Consider the following 21,542-nt stretch of genomic DNA (forward strand, 5'->3'; position numbering starts at 1 on the left):
ACATTTATGGATGAGAAGGAGAGGTCCTGTTTGATAACTAGCTAAACAGACTGGGGTCTCATGAGTTATCTGTGATCAGCACACAAGTGAGGAAACAGTTAACCGTTGCAAAATATATATGTATGTATGGTCATTTCCTGAGCTGTGGGGTGCTGCCAAAACAACATCTTCTCACTTACTTCCCATCCCATCACATGTGGCTCTTGCATGCTATGAACTACACACCAAAGCAGGTAAGTGCTACTTTGTCATCTAAAACCTACATTCTATGAGATACGTGTGATTTTTCATGTCCCTTGTTTGATCCTAAGTTTTCTTGCAGTGAATTATGTCATGTCTACCGATAAGACCATCACTGATGGCTTAACCAATTGCACATTGCTATCAAAACAACTTGTGTAACAGCTCGCAATCAACAACTAACTCAGGGAAAGGAACTGTGTTATTAAACAGCCACAAGTATTATTAAGATTAAATTGGGAACTGCTGTTAAAATTAAATTAGTTGTGTATAAGCTGACTATGTTAAAGAAAAGTTGTATTGCATTTAAAACACAAATGATTTAATAAACGTTTCTGTACTTGAGACAGGCAAACAAATGAAGTAATGATTTGTAGCAATTTTGAAACTGCTGTTCTAGCGGGGAAAGAGTGTGGGAGACAATCATTTTGCACAACCCCTTTAAGAATTATTAGTATGTATCTTCATCAGGAAAGCAACATTTTCAGTCTTTTAATCACCACGAAAGCAGAACTTGGCTGCTTGCAGAATTCAACCGCAATTTTTAAAATCACAGTGCATAAAAGCAAACTGTGCTTATTGTCTCTTACATAGGCTAAAACAGTTTGTTGAAAGCGGCTTTTACAGACAACTCTGGTCTATCCTCTTAATTGTAAAATCATTGCCAATTGCTGACCTATGGAAAATTTCAGGTACAGGAAAGTTTTTATGGTCTTTAGTGCTCCTCTAAGTCCACTTCACCATCTGTGTACCATTTTGGAATTAGCCAATCTGCTTATCTGCCTTTAATGTTATTTTTATTATTAGTTCTTTAATCCATTCTGTACGTAGTGGTTGGAGTTAGGGAGACCTGGTACCCCACACTCAGGCATGAAGCTCATTGGTCGATTTGGGGGCAGTCGCTCAAGCTAACCAACCATATTGTGTTGTTATGCAGGTAAAATAGGCTTCTTTAAGTAATGATGAGATAGAAATCTGACAAGATTAAACCCATGTACTCTTCGGCTAGTTGGATACATGCAATAGTTTTTAATTGACTTCTCATGATATATGTATACCTTCTCTGCTATATCTGGTACATGTGCATACTGACTGGTGTTTAGGCACATCCTTGATGCACATTATATATATGCTGCACATATATGTATATCTTATAGATCAGGCTTCCTCAACCTCGGCCCTCCAGATGTTTTTGACTTACAACTCCCATGATCCCTAGCTAGCAGGACCAGTGGTCAGGGATGGTGGGAATTGTAGTCTCAAAACATCTGGAGGGCCGAGGTTGAGGAAGTCTGTTATAGGTTGTACAGTGGTTTTCTTTCTTTCTTTCTTTCTTTCTTTCTTTCTTTCTTTCTTTCTTTCTTTCTCTCTCTCTCTCTCTCTCTCTTTCTCTCTTTCTCTCTTTCTCTCTTTCTCTCTTTCTCTCTTTCTCCAAACCTCCAGCCTCTGGAGCTGGTCAGGGGGTGCTTCTCAGACCCCTGTGGGGCAGTTTGAGGAGGCACCTCTCTTTGGGGTGGGATGGGGCAGCTCAGAGATCAGGGGCAGCAGCTGTGACTGTCCAGAGAACTCCCAAGGAGAGGAGAGGAGAGGCTGAGGGAACACTCCACAAGGGAGGGTGGTTGAAAAGGGGTGAGGGGCTGTCAGCTCTGCATAACATAACATAACTGGGCTCCTGGGCTCCACAGCTGTAGAAAGAATGTAGTTGGTCAAGGCAGCCATGGACCCAAAAAGGATGAAAACCTCTGTATTAGTACATAGTTACCTTTGGGGTTTCACTACGAAACAAATACTTGCAGTATGGTGTAAATATCTTTGCCATCTCCTGCAATTTATTTGTAGAGGACCTCAAATAGCATTTTAGTGTTGCCGCCATCCCCCACCCCCATTATAACGTTGGCTGGTATATTCTTGCAAAACACAAAAGCACCAGGTGCAATGCATTTTGTGGGAAGACTGTGATTTACCATATACATAGTTTCATGAATGAAAAAAAGGAAAGTTTGGGTTTGGATAAGCAAAGTACAGCTGTAGGAAACCACATACCAGTAATCAGAATAAACTTCCAGGCAGCTGAAGTTGGAGTAGTCACCCAGGGGAAAGATCATAAGTATAGTCTGAGACCATGTTTGCACCATCAGTTCACACAAGTGGATTCAAAAGAAGAGAATACTTCGTTCACCAGGAATCGTGTGACTTGACCTTCCTGTAGTGAGGATATCCCCACCAATAAATCTCCTGCAATATTCACTGTTATATAGGTGTGAATATTGCACATTCCTTCTGTGCATGCAAGCCTACTATGGTACACACAGGAGCAATACAGATGTGAAGAACAATGCAGGTAATATATTTGTGCTACACCATACACAGTCTGATTGCCTTATACTGCAACTAGTATCATTTTTGTTCTCTTGGTTTCTCATTTTTCCAATATGAAATTCAGTTCTCCATAGTTCTTAGCATTTTTTTTCCCAAAAGCTCAGCATTTTAGTGTCTATTTCTCCCTATAAACACAATTTTGTATGCAGTTTTGATGAATGTATAGATTTCTGCAAGCCATTTCTCCTGACATAATGCACCGTTCTATGTAATTTTCACTGATTTCTTCATTTTTATGCACATTTCCCCTGAATATATAGATTTTGGTAAATCAGTGTGGATTTTGAAGGATGGCTGCGGTTCAGTCAGGGCAAATTTGATAGATTTGACTTGAAATGTGAGAGAAAAGGAAGCAGTAGTCCTGCTGCAGCATGGTATTCTATGTGCGTCAGGAGCCATGCATGTCAATCTAATCATGTGACTGTCTTTCACAATAAGTGGCAAGAGAGGGGTTTATTCGAGTGGGCAGCAAGGGTAAGAATGTTAGTTATGACTGTGCAAACTGCAACAAAAGTATTCTACAGGAACGGCTTTCCTGTATCATCAATGCATCCAGCAATATTTGTGTATATGAAGGGAACACTCCACTAACTAAGGTCTATATCACCCAGTAGTAAGAATGATCACCATGCTAAGGATAGCCCCACCCACTTTTTCAGAAGTATTAACTCATTTATGGGTGCAGGACAAGTGACCCAAAGCCTTTGTTCTATCTTGTCCTTGTTGTAAAATGCATGTCGCAAAAAAAGGTGTTTTCAGACTTAACTGCCCCTTGTTGTGTTGGAAACCATCAGAAAGAAAAGCTTTGCCATTTTGAATTGTTATCAGCTTGAAAGAAAGAAGAAAAATCAGTATACGGAAATAAACATCAAATATCAAGCATTTTTAACATAAGAATTAAAATAAAATAGATGAAAAGGAGAAGGAAAACGATGGAGAATCAGCAGGGTTTTTTCCTATCAAGTTTAAAAACCTGTATAAAATTCTTATTCCACAATAACATCCAACTCTTCTGCTTTCCATAAACCAACCTTTCCCCCCATAGTCTTCAAACTCTGATACCACAAGTTCTTTTTTCTTATTGTGCAGAAAGTCCGTAAGGGGTTTCTTGTCATTAATAAATGTCAGTACTGATTTTTCTCTACTTATCATCAGAAAGGAAAGCTGGTGGTGAGGCACCCCTCTGCCAGCTTCTTCTTCCCACCCAGGCAAAATGATTGGTAACAACAAGGGAGGAGCTGGTTGGTAGAGAACTGGTCACTTCAGAGCTAATTCACATGTTACTTCAGGCTCTACCCCACTCACTGAAGTTGCTCGTTGGCACGAGCAAGCTCTAGAAACTACCCGTTAGTTCACAGATCTCAACAGCTAGCACAGCCTTCAGCATTCAAGGGTGTTATAGATAAAAGAGATAACATTTCGAAATCCACAGGCAAGGATGCTTTGCATGCATGTACGCAATCTGCAAACTGCCTGACACTCCATATTGCCAAATTGTAAGGTTTAAATGGAAATCACCTTTCCCTAAGTTTACTCTTTATAGAAACACTAATGAATTTGCAAAGCTTATTTGGTTCAAGTTAAATCAGGCTTCCTCAACCTCGGCCCTCCAGATGTTTTGAGACTACAAAACATCTGGAGCCAGTGTGGTGTAGTGGTTAAGAGCGGTAGACTCGTAATCTGGGGAACCGGGTTCGCGTCTCTGTTCCTCCACATGCAACCGCTGGGTGACCTTGGGCCCGTCACACTTCTTTGAAGTCTCTCAGCCCCACTCACCTCACAGAGTGTTTGTTGTGGGGCAGGAAGGGAAAGGAGAATGTTAGCCACTTTGAGACTCCTTCAGGTAGTGATAAAGCGGAATATCAAATCCAAACTCTTCTTCTACTACTACTACTACAATTCCCATCATCCCTGACCACTGGTCCTGCTAGCTAGGGATCATGGGAGTTGTAGGCCAAAAACATCTGGAGGGCCAAGGTTGAGGAAGCCTGAGTTAAAGGCTTGGTCTTGCATGGGTGGGGAACCCTTTTCAGCCCTTACAGACAACCTTCTAGGGACTGCCTACCGGTAAAAGGTGGGACTAGAGGCAGAAGCCGTGGAGGCCACCGCTATAGATGTGGTTCTTATCTTTGTACTGTAGGCTGCATTCTGCCCATGCCAAAATCAGAGGTATCCCACCCACACCATGCATCTCTCCATCTTCCAACCAGGCAAGCAAGAGGCATTATGACAGTTAAATGACACAAGCAAAGGCACCTGAGGAAGGTGGGGAGCATAGACAGTGAGAAGAGTAGTCTACAGAGTTCTGAGGGGACAGAGTTCTGAGGGCACCTTTGAACCCTTGGAGTTCCAATCCAAGGCCCAATCCAAGACCAGCCTCAGAATTTCCACTTGAGATGAAAAGGCTAAATAGATATCCACCCATTCTGTACTTAATTACAGCCTTGATTTATCCTTCTGAGGCAGCTGATTTATCGCTCTGGGGGCAGTTATCCAGAGTTTTGGAGCACGTTGCCAGTTGTGTATGCTGAGGATACACAACTCTACTTCTCCTTTACATCTGCAGGTGTGGCAGTGGATGTTCAGGATGTTCAGTATTGCCTCGGTCATGGACTGGGTGAGAGCCAATAAACCGAAGCTCAATCCAGATAAGCCCCATTCAACAAAATTGCATATGCCCAGAGCCGGATTTTGATTTGATGAGGCCCTAAGCTACTGAAGGTAAAGGGGCCCTTTATATGTCCAGCTGTCCTTTGTCAACAACAAATTGTCGCTGTTTTTTGTGTTGAATATATGCTATATGGTAATTTATGGAGTTAATAGGCAGTGGCGTAGCGTGGGTTGTCAGCACCCGGGGCAAGGCAAGTAATTTGCGCCCCCTAACCCGTGGATTTGCGCCCCCTAACCCGTGGATTTGCCCTAACCCCAGATGTTGCGCCCGGTGCGGCCGGCCCCCCCTGCACCCCCCACGCTACGCCACTGTTAATAGGTCCATAATAGGTATCTAAAGCCATTTGCACATGTTGCCATGCAACCAGTCCATGCAGAATGTAGGCACCCTATATAGAGAAATGAGCAAATATTTCAAGGAGCAGGCTAGCAGGTGGGGCCCATTACTTACATCATAGGAGCCGACACAAAACAAAACAAAACAAAACACAACACTGTTGCTGTATGCAGTTTTTATTTTATTTGTTTTTTATCTTATATTTTGGAAATGTACATCCAGGGTTTTTTCCTCTGAAATTTTTTGGGGGCCCCCAAGAGAGTGGGGCCCTAAGCTGTAGCTTGTTTAGCTTACACGTAAATCCTGCACTACATATGCCTCTGAGTTGACGTGTATCAGGTAACAGCCAGAGCAGACCCACTGAAATACGTGTACTTAAGTCCACTAATTTCAATGGGTCTACTCTGAGTAGGGACCCTGATAAGGGACTCTCTCTCTTTAGTTTACAGCCATATTTATTTAGCGTATCCGTTTGTTAGCAAAACAGGGTTTAAAGGTTACTTTCAAGTTTCCACTCCAGTTTGTATACAGGTTTTAGCCATGCACCCTCCAGTGGGTGCTGCACTTTGATACAAATCATTGCAACCACTTCCTCATTGCTCATGGTTTCTGCTTCACAGCTTTACAACACACCCCAGCATTCAAGAGCGAGCAGCGCCCGCGCAGCTGCCACACTGTTTTCAAATCACTCTGCAAGGTGACAGTTCCCACGTGGCAAGTTGTTTGTGTGCAGAGCTGCCACCAGCAGATCAGGCGATCCTCTGCATGATGGCTCTGGGCCTCAAAGGTGAGGTCTTACAGTGCCGCGGAGGAAATCAGCCATTGTCCATTGCACAAAGGCAAATGCCACAGGCTGCAAAGATGGCCGTTCTGTGGCAGCTGCTATATATGCATCAGAATTGAAGGTTTTTATTTTTAGAACACTTGACTCCAGATCATCCCTATTTTGGGGTGGGATCCAGAAATGTGCCGGTACATTCTGGTTCCGCAATGAAAGTTGATTTGGTGCTCTTGCTCCTCACACTGTGACCTTTTTGCAGTAAAGAAAGTGACAGGAAAATGTACTGGCTATGCTTGATGAAATATCGTATAGCCTCCTTGCAAATCAATCAGAATGAATGTCTGTGGTATTTAATCTCTCCCCACAAACGTTTGTCTAAAAAAAAAAAATCTGGATAATTGCTCATAAACAGTAAGTCTGGAAGTGACCTTATCTTTCTTCTCTGATGGCAATCAAAGGAGAGGCTTTTTGAGGTTGTGTACATACAACACATTTAAAGCACATGGCTTCTCCTGGGAACTGTAGTTTGTTAAGGGAGCTGGGAATTGTAGCTCTCTTAGGGGTTAACTACAGTCCAGGATTTTTTGGGGGGAAGGACTGCTTTCAATGTAGGTGACAATTAAGCATGATCTCTCTGTGTGTTTGTCTATTGTATATTTTTCGGGCAATTAGGAAATGGGGTATGGAAATTTCTCAATAATAATGTTGCCAGAAAGATGGTTGTTGGCTCACTCATTCCCGCTAGCATTCTTTCTTTTGCAATATAGTTATATACGTAGTCATATTGGCGAACCAGGAGTAATTGCTGCCCCTGGATGAAAACTTTCAGTAATGCAGGAGCTATTTACCTTCATTTTGTTCAGAGCCTTGATTCAAGGAAGGAAGGAAGGAAGGAAGGGTTGAGGTTGATTTTGAACAGAGAAATGGTTGAGGGAAGAAGCTGTTTATCTGCTTCATTTTACTTACAGAGTGTGGCCCACAAAGAAGTATGTGAAGCCCCTACTCCACTATCCCTCAGCTGGGCACAGTGGAATGTTCTTGCCATTACCAGGAAAGGGAGGCCCTCCTGCACATCATAGAGTTAGGTAGAATCTACACACACATATAAAAACACTGTGAAAATGCTTTTAAAAAACCATTTTGAAAAATGCATTGAATTTTGCATTTTGAATTTTGCATTTTGAATGCATTGAATTTTGCATTGTCCCATCCAGTGTCGCATTTGTATATTCCACTTTACAACACATTTAAAATGTTTTATTAGCAGTTGTGTAGATGAGTCCATATTCTGTGGCCTGCCTCACTGCAAGGCTGTAGAGTGCAGGCTCTTTCACAAGGGGCGCAAGCTCTTTGTATACATAGGGATCGGGCTGGAAAAGTCCTTAGTCCGTTTGATTTATTGCCACTGAAATTCCAGATCCATCAGGCTAGAATCTAATTTGGCCTGTTTTCCAGCCAGTCCTCCAAGCATCTCACCTTCCTTTTCCCCAGCATTACATTCATCCATCTGTTCATCTGTTCTGGGCAGCTTCCAACATATATAAAAACATAATAAAACATTTTTAAAAACCTTCCCTATACAGGGCTACCTTCAGTTGACATATTGGCTGGTTAACTCCATGCCCTCCAACATTTCTTTGATGAAAATAGACGTACTAAGGAAAAGCGGGACATTTAGGGATCAAATCAGAAACCGGGACAGCTTCTGTAAATCTGCAACTGTCCCTGGAAAACAGGGGCACTTGGAGGGTCTGAACTATCCTCCCCCCATTTTTTTGTATATGGATCAATGTATATACAAGAAGCGAAAGGGACATAGAAAACTAGATCACGGTATTACAGAGAGAAAATTCTAGGAAGAAGCACTGGAGCAAACACAGTTCTTATTTCTGTCTCCTCAGAGTATGTGCTTATGGACACGTTCTGAAGAAAACACAAGCGAAACGTGACTATGGTTTCCTCCAAGTGATGGGTCTAATCCTGATCTAATCCTTTTCATTTCTCTAGTGTAAGCATAGTGATTCTGCTATACTGTTGCCCTGTCTCATTGCCTGTATAATATAATACTCCCTTAAATGGAGCTACACTAAGTCCAGCCTAAGTACCTCTAGCCTTTTCACCCGCAGGAAGTCTCAAAGCCTTTAGGGTGGTGATGCCAATTCTGACAAAGGGTTAAAATGCAAAATGCACTCAAAAAGCATTTCCACGCCCTGCATTTGGCAGTATTTTACCTTCTATGTGGTAACACCAAGCCTGACCACAATGTCCCGTTTTCAACAAATGACTTTTGCTAAAGGAAAAGTCTGCCACTTTTCAGTAGACAGCGTAGGTTATATGGTTTTTCTGTCCGCTCCACCCTGCCAACCCCCTTTACAATGTAAATAGTTTGCTTGAAATATATACCGTACTTTTCCACACACACCCCCCCCCCCCCGTGTATAAGACCTCCCTTATTTTGGGGGACTCAATTTTAAGAAAATGAGGGGAGATGGCCCCAAGTTGTTGAGCCTCTCCCCCCACGCAGCTGCGGGCAGGAAACACTCCCTAGATCATTTCCTGCGCGCAGGAAGGGAGTGTTTCCCTCACGCAGCAGCATCGGGGGAAGCTGCGCACCTCCAGCCAGTGCCCCCAGATCGCTCCCTGTGCGCAGCAGCAGCTCCCCCCCCCCCCATGCCACTATCCGTGTATTGGATGACCCCAGTTTTTTGACATGATTTTTGTGTCAAAAAACCTCGTCCAATACACGGAAAAATACGGTATGGCCAGATCGAATAAAGACACCAGAATGCAAGTGCATGCATTTGGTCGCCGAGTAAAAAACAATCCTAGGCCACATTCACACCAACATTTAAAGACCTGCAATGCCACTTTAAACAGCCATGGCTTCCCCCAAAGCATTCTAGGAACTGTGTAGATTCATAGAATTGTAGAGTTGGAAGGGACCACGAGGGTCATCTAGTCCAACCCCCTGTAATGCAGGAATCTTTTGCCCAACGCGGGGCTCGAACCAACGATCCTGAGATTAAGAGTTTCCTGCTCTACTGACTGAGCTATCTCATCGTTTGTTAAAGGTGCTGAGAGTTGTGAGCAGGCTTGTTTTTCCCCTCCCATAGCTATAATTCTCAGAGTGGTTTAGCAATCAATCTCTCTTCACAGGGAACTCTGAGAATTGTAGCTCTGGGATAGGAACAGGGCCCCCCAAAAATTCTCAGCAATAGTCAGGGGTTATGGAATTGAATCAACAACCTAGGGGAGCCACCACAGTGGCCAGCCCTATTTTATGGAGTTTTCAGCCTGAACCCTTTGTGTTGCTGTCCAGGATGCCACTGAATTCTGAAAGCCTTGCCTCATCTCACTCAATCTCAGTCTATAATTTTTGCATTGGGTCAGAACTAGGGATGGGCGAGAAACTTGGTTTAGTTTGAATTTCAATATGAACCTAACTAATAATGGACTTCCCAAAACGATATGTGAACCGAAACACAGCTATCTTTTGAAATTCACACTTCTCCAAACTTTGCGATGCAGTTCACCAATCAAATAACCTGCACAAAAATACATATATCTGTGTGAACAATATATAAAGCACATTATATTAGAGAAGTTTCTTGCAAAACAATGTGCATAATGTGAGATGTTTGCACTAAAACACCAACAAATTTTCACATTAACTAGTTAAAATAAATAAATAAATAAATTGCAAGCCGGTGCTGAAATTAAGATTGGCAGAGTGAGAAACTCAAATTGACATATTCATATATCCTTAGTCAGAATCCTAGAACAGAGCAACTTCATTCGTACCAATCTGAGTGCACCTTGTCCTCAGTAGCTTTTAGCGGCTGATTGGGTGTTCCCAGAAGTGTGTTGTTTGCCAGAAGCGTTATTTGCATAGTTATTTGAGGTTCTGCAGTGAAATGGCTTCTGAACTTTCTTGATGACAATTTGATGCAACGACCAGGTTATTTTAGTCCTGAGCAGCACGTGCATGCTGTCTCTTTGGCACCTGTTGCTTTTGCATCCTTTCGTGTACCACATTCAGAAACAGCCAGGCTCATGCAAATCTTCTTTTGCACCTTTCATCAAAAACATTTGCTGCTTGGGACCCCTTTGGGAGGATGGGCAGGAGAGAAATGCAATAAATCAATAACAATAACTAGGGGATTCACCCCTGCTGGCTCCACTCATTAACCCCCCTGACCCCCATTAATGTCCCACAGATTTCTCTTCCCACTCTAAGCTTGCAACTACTAAGCTCGCTCTTCACCTCCCAAACCCCATTTCTGAAGCCGCTTCTCCCTCTTATTCTGCATGCCCATGTCTCCCCCTCTCCCAGCATCTATTGAATCTATAGTAAGTTCTCCTTTGAGAACTTTGGTTGTTGACTTGACCTGACTCTCCCTTTCCATGGCAGCCATTTTTGTGCCCTCAATCTGTGTGAGCAAATAATAATAATAACAATCAGTGTCTCGCATGCCTGGACAGATGTTTCTCAGTTTGTTTTTTAAACTGTGCACCAGACAGTTTGCACATGATATAATCTATGAAAAAAGGAAGTCAAAAACATCAGCAGTCAAAAACACTCCCTTTATCTTGTGATGCACATGACCCTGTAGAAATATTTCCTGTCGCGCTAGCCTAAATGTTTCATTAAGTGTACTGCCATGTGCTAGTGAGATGCCCACCAAATGGTGGGAATGTGGATGGAAATGAGGCCAGCATGATGGACTGCAGCTGAATACGTGGGTGAGTGCACAGGCCCAGATTCCCCCCCCCAATTGTTTTGCATCCTCTTTCTTTCCTTTGACCCATTTACTTCCCGTAAATCCCCTTGGGATTCTTGCCTCTGTCTGCGGCTTGATAAGCACCCTTATTTCAGCTGCCTTCTTCCCTTTCCCCTTTCAGTACTATTCAACTAAAGAGAAGATCTCCTTGTTCTTCAAAAGCCCTGCATTGTCATCCAATTATTTCTCAGGTAATAGATGTTTGCATCTTTATGCCCGCACTCATTCTTGGCCCTTTATGCCCGCACTCATTCTTGGCCCTTTGTGGTGTAGTGGTTAAAAGCGATAGACTCGTAATCTGGTGAACCAGATTTGATTCCCCGTTCCTCCACATGCAGCTGCTGGGTGACCTTGGGCCAGTCACACTTCTCTGAAGTCTCTCAGCCCCACTCACCTCACAGAGTGTTTGTTGTGGGGGAGGAAGGGAAAGGAGAATGTTAGCCGCTTTGAGACTCCTTCGGGTAGTGATAAAGCAGGATATCAAATCCAAACTCTTCTTCTTCTTCTTCTTCTTCTTCTTCTTCTTCTTCTTCTTCTTAGCTTCCAGGTCTATTAAGGATGACAGCTTTTGCACCTGTCCTTAGTGGGCAGTTAGTTGCTAAACATGCAAATAAGATTGAGGTGACAGTGGTGATTGGTGGACTGGTTGCTGTTGTAAAAAGGGCATAGCTATCTCTCTTAAGCAATCTGCATGACGGATGGATGTGTGTAATGAATATTGTGAAATGCATCCATCTATGTGTATGAGGACCATCTTGAGAAGGACAATTATTTCAGTTGCAGTTCTCCTCCCTCATATCCTTTCACTTTCTTGCCTGATTGCTACTTCACTCATTCATCTGTTGGACCCAGCAATGGATTGCACAAAAGGAAAGGTCTTTGGCCACCAGTTCTGGTCTTCAGAATTCAACTTCAGTCGGGGAATGTGATAGATATAGCTTACTCTTGGCCTATGACTGCTTCTTCTTTTTCTAACAGTCACAGGCTACTTCCAAAGTCTTGGACTTAGATGCCTTGCTTCAAAATCCAAAGCACTATTATTTTAAAAAGCAAAACACTGTTCTATCTAAAGATTCCTGCATTGCAGGGGTTTGGACTAGATAACTCTCGTGGTCTCTTCCAACGCTACAATTCTGAGATTCTGTCTTGTATATACACAAAGCCTTCTATCTGGATGTTTTCTTTTGCCCCGTTTTTCTCTGAGAGACACATTATGGTTTCTCATAAATAAAATGAATTAATCATGCAAATAACAAAACAAAATGTTTCCCCTGTAAATGAATGTTTTGAATCTCTTCACATTTTTTTCTAAGAATGTGTCAATGTACTTTTAACAGTGAAACCAACAAGCCAACATCTTGTTGTCAGCTATGTTTGAAACATTAAATTATTTCGGTGAAAAAGTACTTCGGCCGTTAGAAAATCTCGTGCTGGCACAGACCTTTTTAAATGTGCAAGCAATTGGATAAATAAATCCACAACTGTTCTAGGACTCATCTATATAGCTGCAAACAAAATGTTTTAAGTGTATTTTAAGTGCAATATACAATGTGATATTACATGGAGACGGTGAGCCTTATGGAAAATTCAATGTATTTTTAAAAACATTTTTTTAAAGAAGCATTTTCAGAATGGTTTTTATATGTGTGTAGATTCCACCCTAGACTTACCATTTTCATATTGCCAATTACTGTCTGAAAGAGCAGCGGATATACAAATCAGGTGTATTTGCAGAACTGGCAGCAGCAGGGTCATATGTTAAGGCGTGGTCCAACAGAAGAAACCACATCCAAACTTCCTTTCACATCTCTCTCTCTCTCCCCCCCCTACATGCAAGCGCTATACTTCATTTGTTAACCTGGTTTCTCTCAAGCAGCACGAATAGATATGAGACAAAAGCACAGAGTGTGTTATGTCTTAGAATGGCACACCAGAAATAGCTGGTGCAAGTCTCAGCACCTGGTTCAGGGCGGTGCCTATGCCTAGGACCCCGCTTCTGGGCTTTGTTGTGGGGAAGGCAGCATCACATCAAAGAGGCAATAATTCCCGCAGAATGGGCCTTGTGATGTCTAAGAGGCATTGTGAGGGATGTGATTTCACAGTGAGCATCTGCAACAGAGCAAGCTGCCTCCTGTACTCTGAGTATTTGCATAGAAGAGGAGCAATCTGGAAGGTCTCACTTTTGGAGCCCATAAATCAGAGGTTGCCTATCTTGCTGGACCAGTGAGCACATTCTGAATTTTGAGAAAGTGCTGGGCTGCTGTCACAAAATAGCTGGTGTGTGTGGCATAACACAAAACTAGAGAGGCAGCCACTACCGCCATCCATGGTAAGACAGCTATGTCCTACTGGTCCTGACTAATAATAATAATAATAATAATAATAATAATTTTATTATTTATACCCCACCCATCTGACTGGGTTTCCCCAGACACTGTGGGCGGCTCCCAAGAGAATATTAAAAACTCGATAAAACATCAAACATTAAAAACTTCCCTTGACAGGGCTGCCTTCAGATGTCTTCTAAAAGTCAGATAGTTGCTTATTTCCTTGACATCTGATGGGAGGGCGTTCCACTACCGAGAAGGCCCTCTGCCTGGAGGAGATGACACCATATTTCACATAACACATACAATCACACACACACACATTGCTGTTGCCTAAAAGCAACAGAGAGTGTTTCTCAGTACCAGGGAAAAATACACAAGGTGGCTAAACCACACTCCCTCTCATTTCACAGAAATCGCTTAGAAGGTACCTGCCCATTTTGCCACATAACTTTCTTTTTAGAAAACCTAGAGACTTACTTATTTAAAAAAAGAAACAGCCTTGAGCCAAGGGGCAGCAGTGAAATCTATATGGGCAGCAGCTTAGTGACCCCTGCCCTAAATGATAAGCTGCAAATGTTGGCATGTGTAGCTTGCTTATCATTTGAGGGACGCAGAAAAAGGAACCTTCCAAATCCTCCCTTCTATACAACTGTTAAAAGTTATGTATGATAACAGTACAGGAAGCTTGCCCCACCCCTCTGCATTACTTTACTTTACAGTGTTCCTTTGCAGAATGAAGCAGCAAAATGAAGCGACTTTTCACCACTAGCGTAGGCTCTCCAGCCTGCCATCTGGTGTGGAAGGTTCAGGTATTTACCTGCTTCTTGCAAAAAGCTGCCTGCTATTTCAAGCAGCGAGCATTTTCATCAAAGAAGCATCCCTTGACCTGTTCCAAGCAGCAAGCTGGTGCACCTCCTCTTGAGTAGGTCTTGGAGCGGGTGCACTGAATTGCTTGTCTCCTTTCTAAGCTCAAAAGCCAATACATTTAATTTCAGTACGATGATGGCATAGTATCTCAGTAAATATCAACAGTGTGCTCACACCCTGAGTCCAGAATGACAGTTCTGGTCACTCCATTAGCTATATAATGTTTAATATTTAGCATTTAATCTTTTCTAATAAAAGGCGCTTGAGCATGACTCAAGTTGTAGCACAATGATATGATGCTTTTCATCAAAAGATCCTGTGATGGCCTGGGATTCCGATTCTGAGGATGAACCAGAGGAATCCCAGCCTGCACAGGAGTCCCCGCCTCCAGGGCCGGCTGAACTGGGGCAAGGCCTAGATGCTGAAGAGCCTGCACCTGTGACAGAGCATCAGGAGCTGGCCCCAGGTGAAGCCCTTCTGGCCCCAGAGGGGCTTGACGACTCAGTGGCCACAGGTGAGCCTCCTCCAGGGCCCAGTAACCCTTCGGCCTCTCCTGATCTGCAGAGGCTTAGGGCAGAGAGGCGAAGGGAACTGGTTGCCCCCAGGAGGAGTGCTCGCCTTAAGGCCAGAGGAGGCGGGGCTCCTGGGGGTCGGGACCGCCCCCGGCCTTAGAAGAGGATAAAAGCCCAGTCAGCCCGGTCCCAGGTTGCGGGAGCAACGTTGTTGTTGGCTTTGGACCTTCCTGTGTTCCTGATCCCTGCTTGGCCTCCTGTTCCTGACTATCCGGTGTTCCAGTTCCCAGCTCGGCCTCCTGTTCCAGCGTACCTGTTCCCCGCCCGGCTCCCCGTCTTGGACCTCGCCCCTCTTCGTGTGGACTCTGCTTACACCCACGGTACCTTCCCCCGGGACCAGCACAGATCCGCACTGTGGTTTGAAGATTTCATTACTTGATCAGTAGCTGTGAGGTTATTTTTTGGTCAGTTTAATTTACTTTGCATTTGTCAACACACAGATGTCATGTGAAGTCAAATATATGGGGCAGAAATCTCTGCCTTTTACATCTTTGGCTTAATCTCTGAGGTTGACCTTTCTGTTTTGGCAATAAATGGTGTATGGTTATAATCGCTGCCATCTTCAGTATTGGTTACGTGAAGAAAGGAAGCAATCTGTCACTTGACCAATGCAAAGAAACCGCAACAAAGTCTGCTTAACTGATGGACCCTTTCCAGTCCTGTCATTCTGTGGTGGTGGTAGTGACAATAATATAGTAAACTGCCGGGAACCCAACAAGTCTTTCATTATGGGCAGATCAGCCCCGAATTCTTTACAAATGTTGGTGAAAATGTACCTTTGTCAACCTGGTTGGTTCTAGTTCCACTGAAACTGGACCGGTTTAACAGAGAAACATTACGGATTTGGGGCCACGTATGCCAAAACGTCTGAGCTTCCTAAATGGTGGAACTTCTCAGCTTCCTAAATTGGATGTTTTATTCAAACCATAGGTTAAAAATAATGATTTAGTAACTTTTAAAAATGTCTACTCTACCCACAATAAATCCTCACCCCAAACTGAGCCATCTAGGTATGAGGGTAGAAGAGGGGGGTTGGTTCTGGTCTGACACTACCTTTAAACACGCTCATAGACTTGGGACCGGTGCATTTGAGAAACTCTCTCACATCAACTGCCCCTATATTGCTCTTGCTTCAGCAGTGAAGCAGCTCAGAATGAGAGGAAAGGAGACTTCCAATCCAGACAGACCCACGCATCTTCCCCCAGGGCTGCACAAGTAGATGGAACAGGCAGCCACCCAAGTGCCTGCTTAGCTGCACATGAGCTGTTTGGAAGGAAGAGGTAACAAATGGAAGTATCTGAGAGTTGGCTAGGGACCCAGACAACTAGTGTGGAGATCTCTAGTCCTGGGGACACCGAGATTTGATGGCTCCTCAAGGCACTGGCAGTGCAAAGCTCTGCTGGGAGGCCCTGCACTCCTTGCTCCTCATCTGCAGAAGGAAACCTCAGGTTTTGAGGTCTGGGCATGGCAGAGCCATGGCATTCTGCCATCGTTTGAGGGGATGTGGGCAGTACCTGGAGAGAGCGCCTTCTCACCTGTGGTACCCTGCATGCAGAATCCTCTCATCAAAAGGAGAATTCTTAATTAAGTCTTAAATAATTAAGTGAAAGCTTTCAATCTCCTGAGGGTTTTAATTCCTACTGAAATGCACACACAGAGTCCTACCTCACCCGAAACATCTTTCCCATTCATTGCAATGGACAGGCCAGCTCATGGCATCCAACCCTTTGAGTATACACTGATCACCCCCTCCGTGCTACCTAACTGATGTATTATTAAGTAGAAAATAATTATAATAAAAGCAATTATTTTTATATCATCCAATATAATCTCAGGGTGTGCCTATTGATGCAATATTGCATTTTTGCACTGCTTGTGTTTGTATTATGTTCATAGCAGGAGCAACTTGCTTTTGCATTTTACTTATGACAGCAGCATCAGGTATAAGAATCATGTAAGTATTTTTTACTCAACAATCTGAAGATATCACAGTATTGCATAATAGTAAGATATAAGGGCAACTTGGTGGTGGTGGTGATTTTATATAGCTGGAAATGGATTTAGCCATAAAGGAAGCTGGAAAGTCGATGTGAATTGTTGCTACATGTTGTTTTCACTTATCTCTTCTCCACCCTAGGTTGCAGACCTCAGTCACATGACAGAATTCTGCAGAGCCTCAAGCGCCAACAAGCCCATCATACGAAATGCATTTAAATAGTACCAATTCAACTCTGGACAACGCAACCATTAACATGCTCCAGAACCAAGTCATCATGGTTGCCTTGCCAGTTGTGTACTCCCTGACAGCAATCATCAGCATCCCTGGAAACGTTTTCTCCCTCTGGATACTCTTCTTCCACATCAAGCCCAGAACCACCTCGGTCATCTTCATGATTAATCTTAGCATCACTGATCTTGCACTGGCTTCCTGTTTCCCCTTCCAAATTATATATCACTATAGTCGGAACAACTGGACTTTTGGCAGGCGCACGTGCAGCTTCGTCACAGTGATGTTTTACGCAAACATGTATTGCTCCATAATCACTATGACCTGCATCAGTTTGGAGCGATACTTGGGAGTGGTAAAACCAATGACGTCCCAGAAATGGAGAAGAAAGAGATATGCGATTGCCTGCTGCCTTGGAATGTGGTTTCTTGTTCTGTTAGCCCTATGGCCATTAGAAGCGGAAGACCTGACTTTCGAAGTGAAAGAACTGAACATTATCACATGCTTCGATGTGCTTAAGTGGAAAATGCTTCCTAGTATTGGGGCATGGGCAGCTTTCCTTTTACTGCCCTTCTTCTTCTTCTTCTTGCTCCCATTTATAGTGACCATAATCTGTTACTTTAGCATTATTCGGAAGCTGATCCAGGCCTCTAAGAAATATGGCAATGGGCAGAAGAACCGATCTATCTACTTGGCCACCATAGTCGTCTTGGTGTTCATCATTTGTTTTGCTCCCAACAACTTTGTCCTGCTGGTGCACATCATCAGCCGCCTCCGTAAACAGGAAGGCTACTACTACATTTACAAACTCACCTTGTGCCTCAGCTGCCTCAACAACTGCATCGATCCATTCATTTACTACTTTGCATCCAAGGAGTTCTATCAAACATTCATGCAGGTGATCGGCAAGAAGGTACCTCTGACGGAAAGCTGGGAAAGTAGAAGGGAAAGCATGTTCTCTGCCAGGACGACGTCGGCAAGATCAATGTCAAGCGGACACGCGGAAGGGGTGGCGGAACATAGACCATGTTTGCAAAGAAGTGAAAGTGTGTTTTGACACCGGGGTTCAAATGGGAAGCGGGTGCCATCTTTGCTCCGTAAAATGAAACCATAGCACTGGTGTCACTGAATGAAGCCACTGCTGGTGTCTTTGGAAGGTATAGATATCAAGGAACACCTTGACTTGCGCACCAAAGGCAGAACTACATGTTACTGGAGAGACAGGGTGCTGCTCCCCTCAAATGGCATTATTTTTATTATTTATTAAATATCCATCCAAATATTATGATCTCCCCAAACCTAATCATGTAAGCTAATCATGTGAAGAAATGTCATTGTGCCATGCATTTCAGTGCCTGCCTCAACATCACCTAGTGATATGGGGCCAGGGTGGAAAAACTATGATATGATGGCAAGGGATAAGTAATATAAATTATGAGGGACTGGAGTAGAGTTTGAGACAGGGTTACGGCCTTTTGTGGCAGCCCAAATGTGCTGTAATGTGGAGTTCTGTCCTAAGGAACCAATTCTAAAAAGGCATTCACTTACTGGCTGAAAATAAATGTTTAACACTCACCACTTTCACATCTCTTTTCAGCTCATGGCAGTCAAGCCATTTGCAACTCAATCCTCTCTGTTTTGACATATTGTGGCTATAGTATCTAGGAAATCTACTTTATGGAGATCTTAATATTAAGCTTGAAAGTGACGCCAAAGGTCCGTAACACCTTCACCCACTTACTTAACTATGAAACATTCAATGGCTGCACTTTTGTATGTGTACAAATACAAGTTCCATTGTCTCTTGAATTATTCTTTTTTTTAAAAAAAAAATCATTTCTGGCCTTGCTTCTAAGTTTGAGTAATTGTTTTTAATTTCCAATTTTAATTTCCACTTAATGTTGACAATTTGGTCAACAGAACTTTCAAGCTTAATATGGAGGGATCAATAAAGTATATTTCCTTGTTTCATAGACAAGTCAGTGAGTGCAAGCACTACTGACCTTTGGTGGCACTGTAAACAAAAATATTAAGACACACTAGGCAGTCTTACATGATATTTAAACTGAGATTTGAGGTTTCATATTAAGTGTTTCATTGATGGAATAAGTAAAGGTGTGGCTCATTCCACAGCTGCAATCTTTTCAGAAATCTTCTGGATGATAAGTGCAACAAACAGAGCTAGAAACCAGAAGCGTGAGGACCCTCCAATGTATAATTCATGGTTGTATAAAATGTGAATCTGAGCTGAGTTTAACCCTGTAGCTAATTTTAGAAGTTGCTGAAGCCATTTATAAGATTCTAGTCCTAACTAAAGGTGAATGTTTTGTAAGTTTTTCAGTTCTTTGAGAGTACAATGTTGGGATTTTCTTAATGGTATGACGCAAGTGTTTTTCCTATTAAAATCAATATACTGTGGTAAAAAAGGGTGAATGATGTCAATTTCATAAGCAGAATTGATTTAATTACATGAAGTGCTTAGAAAAAAATAGGCTGTATTCCTTTACCCAAGCTTTGCTGGAAGTAACCTCCCATGAGCTCAATGGGACTTATTTCTGAGTAGACAAGACATTGTAGGATTGCACTTTATTATCCTGAGCCAGTTATCCAAAGAAAAAGTTTGCTTGCTTTTAAGTGTGCGCATGTATGTGTGATAATTTCAAAAGTCCAAACTTCCACTTGTCCCATGTCTAGAAAGCATGGGTCTGAGCTGTTTTCCACTTGACCTATGCTTCCTAGGCATGGGACCAAACAATTTCCCCCTTGCCCCACTCCTTACCCATGGAAAACCAACTCTTTAAGCAAACAGTAATCTGTGGAAACCCTGATTGCTGTTTGCTCCAATTGAGCACTAAAGAGAAGTTTTCCCTGGGTGATAGGAAGCAGCGGGTAATGTTACTGCAGTGGACACCTTGTAGAAAAGGTAGCACAGGCATGTCTGAATGGTACTTCACAGACATGCAGACAAGCAATGCATGGGGGAAGGCTCAGTGACAAAACATACGCAGTTCAATACGCAGCCTTTCTGAGTAGCACTAGGAACAGCTCCATCTGAAGTCCTGGTGGTTGTTGCGGGTCACCTCTGCAGACAGAGTTAGATGGGTCAATTGTCTGAATAGAACTCCCCTTCTTTCTCACAAAACCCACCCATGGTTACCTCCCCACCATGCCCAGCTTTCTTAATTTCAGGAAGTGTGTGTGTGTGTGTGTGTGTGTGTGTGTGTGTGTGTGTTTATATAGACTCAGTGCACTTTCAGACACTCACTACTTTCAGGTGGGCTTTGATAACACACTGGGCTGAGCATTTATAGCATACCTTCCAAGCGTGACGATTTTCCAGGAACAGTTCCAGAATTACAAAAGCCAACCCAGCTTCTCATTTGATCCTGGAATGTCCCTATTTCCCCTGCCACTGCTGCTGCCGAGGAGAAGGAGGAATCAGTGTGTGTCCTGAGCAGTGGCAGCAAAGGGAGCATTCTCCATGCTTCTCCATGGCCTTTCTATGGCTGTTGTTGAAGGCCTACCCACTTCAGCAGCTTGTAGTGGTTGCTGGAGAGCAGGTGAGGAGGTGAGGTTGCTGCCTCCAAGGCCCAGCCCTGCGTGAAGAAGAAGAGTTTCTATTTGATATCCCACTTCATCACTACCCGAAGGAGTCTCAAAGTGGCTAACAATCTCCTTTCTCTCCCTCCTCCACAACAAACACTCTGTGAGGTGAGTGAAGCTGAGAGACTTCAGAGAAGTGTGACTAGCCCAACGTCACCCAGTAGCTGCATGTGGAGGAGCGGAGACGCGAACCCGGTTCCCCAGATTACGAGTCTATCGCTCTTAACCACTACACCAAACTGGCTCTGAGGGAGAGGCAGAGGGCAGGGCCACCCTAGGTGGGAAGAAAGGGGGAGCAGAGCGAACCTCATGGAGTCTTGATTACTATATTTTTAATGAACACGTTGTGTATCCATGTCTAATCTTGCCCCTTCCTAAAACTTATTTATCTCTCTGTGTTTGTAAATCTACCAAAGAATAAAATAAAATAAAATCAGAATTAAGGGGTTTTCTCAGGATGGCACAGGGCATGTGTGCTGAGTCCCATGTGATGGTGGCGAATTGCCCTTCTTCCGATAGGAAATGCTTGGGGGGAACAAAAAATGGCAGGGTTGAGATGGGGAGTTGGGGTACAGTAAGAAATGTCCCTATCTGAAGAACGTTGAAGTGTATCTTATAGTTCATTGAGAGGTCTTATGCAACAAAACCACTTCCCCCCAAAGAATGATTTTTTTAATTTATTTTTTTTGCAATAAGGACTGTGAAGGGAAATTGCACTGAAAAGTGTGTGGCGTAACACTTGCTTTAACACAACA

The 21,542-nt window shown here is 43.3% G+C and overlaps 1 protein-coding gene across 3 annotated transcripts; it reads left to right on the forward strand.

Moving 5' to 3' along the window:
- The first annotated feature begins 78 nt into the window (after window positions 1-78).
- LOC309340156 (P2Y purinoceptor 8-like) lies at window positions 79-19,610 on the forward strand. Of its 3 annotated transcripts, none has more exons than XM_081858750.1 (2): window positions 79-233; window positions 17,095-19,610. In XM_081858750.1, the coding sequence occupies exon 2, from the start codon at window positions 17,162-17,164 to the stop codon at window positions 18,239-18,241; it is 1,080 nt and encodes a 359-aa protein (XP_081714876.1). In that variant the 5' UTR covers window positions 79-233; window positions 17,095-17,161; the 3' UTR covers window positions 18,242-19,610. The 3 variants fall into 3 exon arrangements, with proteins under 3 accessions (XP_081714876.1, XP_081714875.1, XP_081714877.1); XM_081858749.1 differs by lacking the exon at window positions 79-233 and adding an exon at window positions 11,026-11,150; XM_081858751.1 differs by lacking the exon at window positions 79-233 and adding an exon at window positions 13,391-13,411.
- The last annotated feature ends 1,932 nt before the right edge of the window (window positions 19,611-21,542 follow it).

This window comes from Podarcis erhardii, assembly GCF_964252035.2.
Source record: "Podarcis erhardii genome assembly, chromosome: 4".
Lineage (NCBI taxonomy): Eukaryota > Metazoa > Chordata > Lepidosauria > Squamata > Lacertidae > Podarcis > Podarcis erhardii.